The following is a 4,674-nucleotide window of genomic DNA, read 5'->3' as shown; positions in this document are numbered from 1 at the left end:
ACAGACAGACAGGCAGACAGACGAGCCTGATTACTGGAGGAAACGCAGAGTCACCAGAAACAGAGAGAACAGAACCAGAACAGGAAATTAAGTTTAATATCAGAGCACTGCTGCTCAGTGTCACTGAACAACAAACTCTACAGCTTCTATCGCTGCCCGACCTACAGAAACACGGAGGTCGACAGTACACGTCTTTATAAAGGCCTCATATATCTGAACCACTGAGAATGCGTCAAGACTGAACCTGGACCAGATTTTACAGGCCCTCAAAGCAGTTTCTCAATCAGCTTCTTAATCTGAACAGTTTAAATGATTTCACACGAGCTTTAGACTGTGGGCGGAGGTCAGTTGCACAGTACACAGAGGTTTGTGAAGCTCAGTGTGGTCTGTTCTGGCCGTCGCCATCTTGGCAGGTCTGACTCCGCCCATTTTGGGATGAGCCGGGAGGCGGCAAAGAGGTGGAGCTGAGGCGGGCTGAATGAAGCCTTAGTCCCGGCACCCACCTGTCACTCAAAGCATCCACGCCCTTAATTATGTATAACTTTAAGCCTTTAAGCTTTTAATGTGATTTAAAGGGAGTGAGTCGATAAAAAAAATCATCCCCCGGAACAGAGAAATTAACTATAGAGACCAAAAGTGTTTTCTGTAGCAGGCTGCTCACACAGCTGGCAGCCGTCACATGCTGATCAGACGCTGATGGATCATCACACGCAGCAATCTGCACATTATGTAAAGAAGCAGTTACCTGTCAGCGTCGGCAGGCCGGAGCGAGGGCAGTCTGAAACTGGTGTTTCTGTCCAGTTTGGTTTGACTCTTCGTCCTCTTGATGGAGCCTTTGAGACGTTTACTGAAAAATCCCTGAAAGATTAAAAAATGAGGACAGAAGATCAGATCAGTGTGGACATATTGTTCACATTGTTGACAGACGGCTGTTTGATAAAGGTGGGGTCAGAGGAACAGGAAGTTGGAGGAGGGAATCGAGGAAGCTAAAAGAAAAGGTAGGGTCATTACATCATAACGCCAATGCTCTAATGCTGGTGGCAGTTAATTGAAGCCGACGGGAGATTCATGGAGAAGCAAATGAAAACAAAAGGAAGAGAGAAGGAATGAAGAATTCAGATGTTATTGACAATATTTATTCATCCTAAACTCAACACTATCAAAGGAAACATCACAACCTTTTCTGATTCCTATGGTTCAATTTAATTTATGCCTATAATCATCTTTGGATGCTGTTTACAGTTTAGATTAATTCACAAGAGCTTTAGACTGCGGGCGGAGGTCAGTTGGACAAACGTCCTGACTTGCAAATAAACAAAAGCGCACAAAATCTAAAGTGTTATGTCATTTGGTAGAGGGATCTCTTCAGCAAAGGTCATACGACATATTGGGTTTTAGTGCAACTAGCACCAAACCAGGATCCTTCTCTGTTAGATTCCTTGGAGGGGATGAGGATGAGGAGGCAGAGAGTGAAGAAGAGCTGCAGAGAGCAAAACTCCAGAGTGTAACGTCAGCAGTCTGACCATCAGACACTGAGGGGGAGGAAGAAATATCTGCTTCTCTGTACGTCTACTACAGGCTGGAGAAATCTGGCTGGTAGTTTCCTGAACAGGTGAATTTCAACCTCATCTTGAGACATAAATTAGCGTTAAAAGGTAACTTTGGTATTTTTCTAACTTATTTTCCCATGTTTTTATGTCAACGTGACTAATTCAAAGTTTTGAAGCTGGTCAAGTGTTGACCCTTCCTAAGCCCCGCCCCTTTTTAATATGTGCTCCAATAACAGTTGAGCAACTCTCGGTCATCTTCCTCCTTTCCTGTACCTTGATATGCTAGGTGCTAGGCTAATCTATGTTGAAGAGAACCAGTGAAGATGTTTAAAAGGTAAAAGAGACAGAGTCACATCTTAAGTTAGCACGTAGCACAGCAGATGGATGACTCAGCTGATATTGATCGAACTGATCAAACCCTTCACCCATCAGCTCCTCTGTGACAACAGTGCAGAGCAAAGGAAGTGAGCGGCCTCATTTCCTGAGATATTAATATCCTCAAACACATCTTCTCCCTCTCCCATCTCCTCACCCCCTCCTGTCCTCCCCCACAAACTCCCTTCAGGCTCATTGGCTCCCATTAATGCATCAGAATAAAGCTCCATCCTGCCAGAAACCCTGCAGAGGGAGGAACAGTATCTCCACCGGCAGCCACACCAGCCGATCACAGCTATTGATCCTGATTATTAGTGAACGTTATGATCAGAAGACTGGCTGCTGGATGCATTTATGATCTTGTCATTACTTCTGACTTCTTCGAGGCTGCACTGACTCCCAGCATGCTCTCTGTCTGTATTTACTGTATGAAGAGATGCTCTGAAGTCTGACTGAACTAAAAATACTGCCTGTGAAGCTTCGACACAAACTCTGTGAGAGAAGTTGTGAACACCGTCAGCATCGTCAGATCCCCGATGTAACTTTGACGAAAGGTTAATTTGTCCAGTAGCTGTCAGCACAAAATACAGAAAATAACTTCAAACCTGCTCTCAGTCAGAACCTGCAGAGCTGCAGCGGATCCACAGTCTGTAAAACATCACATGAAGTGATGATACAGCTACTGGTTTAGGAATCAGATAATGAGAGTTGGGATGGGATGTGTTGGGCGGTTCTGGCCTCCACGTCATCTATTAATTCCTGAATCATGGACACCTCGAAGGGCGTTATCCCGCTTTTATCACGGTGACTTACCAAAGTATTTGTTTATGTGTGTTTCATGCAAGTGTTTTCCAAGCCAGGTTTTTAAATTTACAGCTGCTAGCAGTTTCCCTTTACTTCCAGTCTTACTGCTAAGCTAAGCAAGCTAAGCTATCCAGTTAGAAGCCACATTTTTAACATCTTGGTAGTTTTTAACTCTATATTTAAAGGATTTCAGTCATGGGACATCTGGATCTTAAGCTAAGCTGACCTATGCCCTGTATCTACAGCACTGATCTCTGCCCTGTATCTAAGGAAACTGACTGCAGTTCACTTAATGGCCACTGGTGTCACTGCTAACAATGTTTTTTTTATATTCTCATGAAAAATTGATTCTTTATCAGTTAAATAAACTTAATTCAGTCCAGTTAGTGACTCTCTCTCTCTCAGGTGTGTCGCTCTCAGTGCGACTCCCTCCGCGATCGCGCCTCCTCTCTGGAGCTCCAAGGCTCCTCGCTGACCACCGACCTCTCCCGGGTCCAGGGCCTCCTCTCTCGAAGCCGCAAGGAGTCGGCCTCCTTCCTGTCGGCGTGTGCCCTGCTGGCCGGGGCCTTGAAGCATGCTCACCGCCGCTTGCAGGCGCTCTCCAAACAGAAAAGACTCCTGTCCAGGCGGCTGGCAGAGAGGGAGATGCTGGAGGAGGAGGTGAGGAGGCTGGCTGCTGCTCTGGGAGGTGAGGAAGATAAGGAAGAGGAGGGAAGTGGAAGGGAGGCAGTGAGAAGGTGGAGGAGGTGCGTGTGCGTGGTGTTGGCGGTGAGGAGGTGGCGTGCACTGACCAAACAGACGACAGTGTTGTTCCGGGTGGAGAGAGGAGGCGGCGAGCCGGCTGTTGGCGTTTGTGGAGGGTCGCCTACGGCAACACAGAAGGGTCGCGATGTCCTGAGCACAGGTCGGTGGTCGAGTCTCCTCCCTACAGTCAAACGTCAGTTTTCTTCTTGTTCCTACAGTCGGATATTTGTGTTTCAGATAAAGACGGCGATGGTGGAGGTCGTGAAGGTGTCTGTGCTCGCTGGCTTCGCTCTAAATGTCTCTCTTCCACCATTCTGTCCTCCGTGGCCGACCTGCAGGGGGCGCTAACGCACACTGGTAACCACTCACGTTTACTGACATTACAGAGACTTACCCTGTTAGTGAGTCTGTGTTGGAAAGACAACCACGTTTAGAAGATGGTTAAAAGATAAAAGAGATGTGTGTGTGTGTGTGTATATAGTCACAAGTTAGCTAATGTTAGTAACACACAAGCTAACTAGCTAGTTAATCGCCATCCATCGGAAGCTAGTTATTTAGTTATCGGATGTTTTGTTACAAAGCAAAAGGTAACGAGATAACGTACATCAGGTATTAGCTAGGTAATTAGCTTCTGCTTTATAACAATAGCTATCAGATGTAACTCGCCAGCTAAAGATTGATGTAGATTAGCTCATCATCTCTCTTTGACTTTCTAGGCTCCTCCCCTGCGGATGTGATGTCAGCCTCTCGTTCCGCTTTGTCCCGCCTCCTGGATCACCTTCTCGACCAATCGGACGCTACGTCTTGCTGTGGGTCGGACGAGGAAACGCTGAGCGGCCGGCTGAGACTCGGTCTGAACAAAGTGACGCCTCCACGACCCAACATGAAGGTCGCTCAACGACAGACACACACACAGTGGTAGTTTTAGATTTATCTTCTGCTGACCTTTGACCTCTGTGTGTGTCCTCCCAGCAGACCCTGGTTTCCACCCTCCAGCAGCACTTCCTGCTCTTCAGCCAACGGCTGCACTCGGCCGAGGTGGAGAGGCGGAGCCTGAGGTTGGAGGTGACCAATCTGAAGAGAGGACTGCGGCGGGAGAGAGAGGATACCTGCAGGACGGTGAGGCTCAACACACACACACACCTGTACTGTACTGACCTCTGCCCTGTATCTACTGTACTGACCTCTGCCCTGTATCTGA

General features: G+C 47.3%; 1 protein-coding gene across 1 annotated transcript in view; it reads left to right on the top strand.

Annotated features, from left to right (window-relative positions):
• The first annotated feature begins 3,113 nt into the window (after positions 1-3,113).
• Positions 3,114-4,674, top strand: part of LOC118334393 (coiled-coil domain-containing protein 171-like) — a 3,845-nt gene continuing 2,284 nt past the window's right edge. The window contains exons 1-4 of the mRNA XM_035670296.1: positions 3,114-3,633; positions 3,711-3,830; positions 4,190-4,362; positions 4,449-4,592. Of these exons, the coding sequence (XP_035526189.1) occupies positions 3,375-3,633; positions 3,711-3,830; positions 4,190-4,362; positions 4,449-4,592 (696 nt within the window). The 5' untranslated portion in view covers positions 3,114-3,374. The remainder of the gene's footprint in view (positions 3,634-3,710; positions 3,831-4,189; positions 4,363-4,448; positions 4,593-4,674) is intronic.

This window comes from Morone saxatilis, unplaced genomic scaffold, assembly GCF_004916995.1.
Source record: "Morone saxatilis isolate NCDOM2014 unplaced genomic scaffold, NCSU_SB_2.0 Contig23, whole genome shotgun sequence".
NCBI lineage: Eukaryota > Metazoa > Chordata > Actinopteri > Moronidae > Morone > Morone saxatilis.
This window is presented reverse-complemented; position numbering and strand designations above follow the sequence as displayed.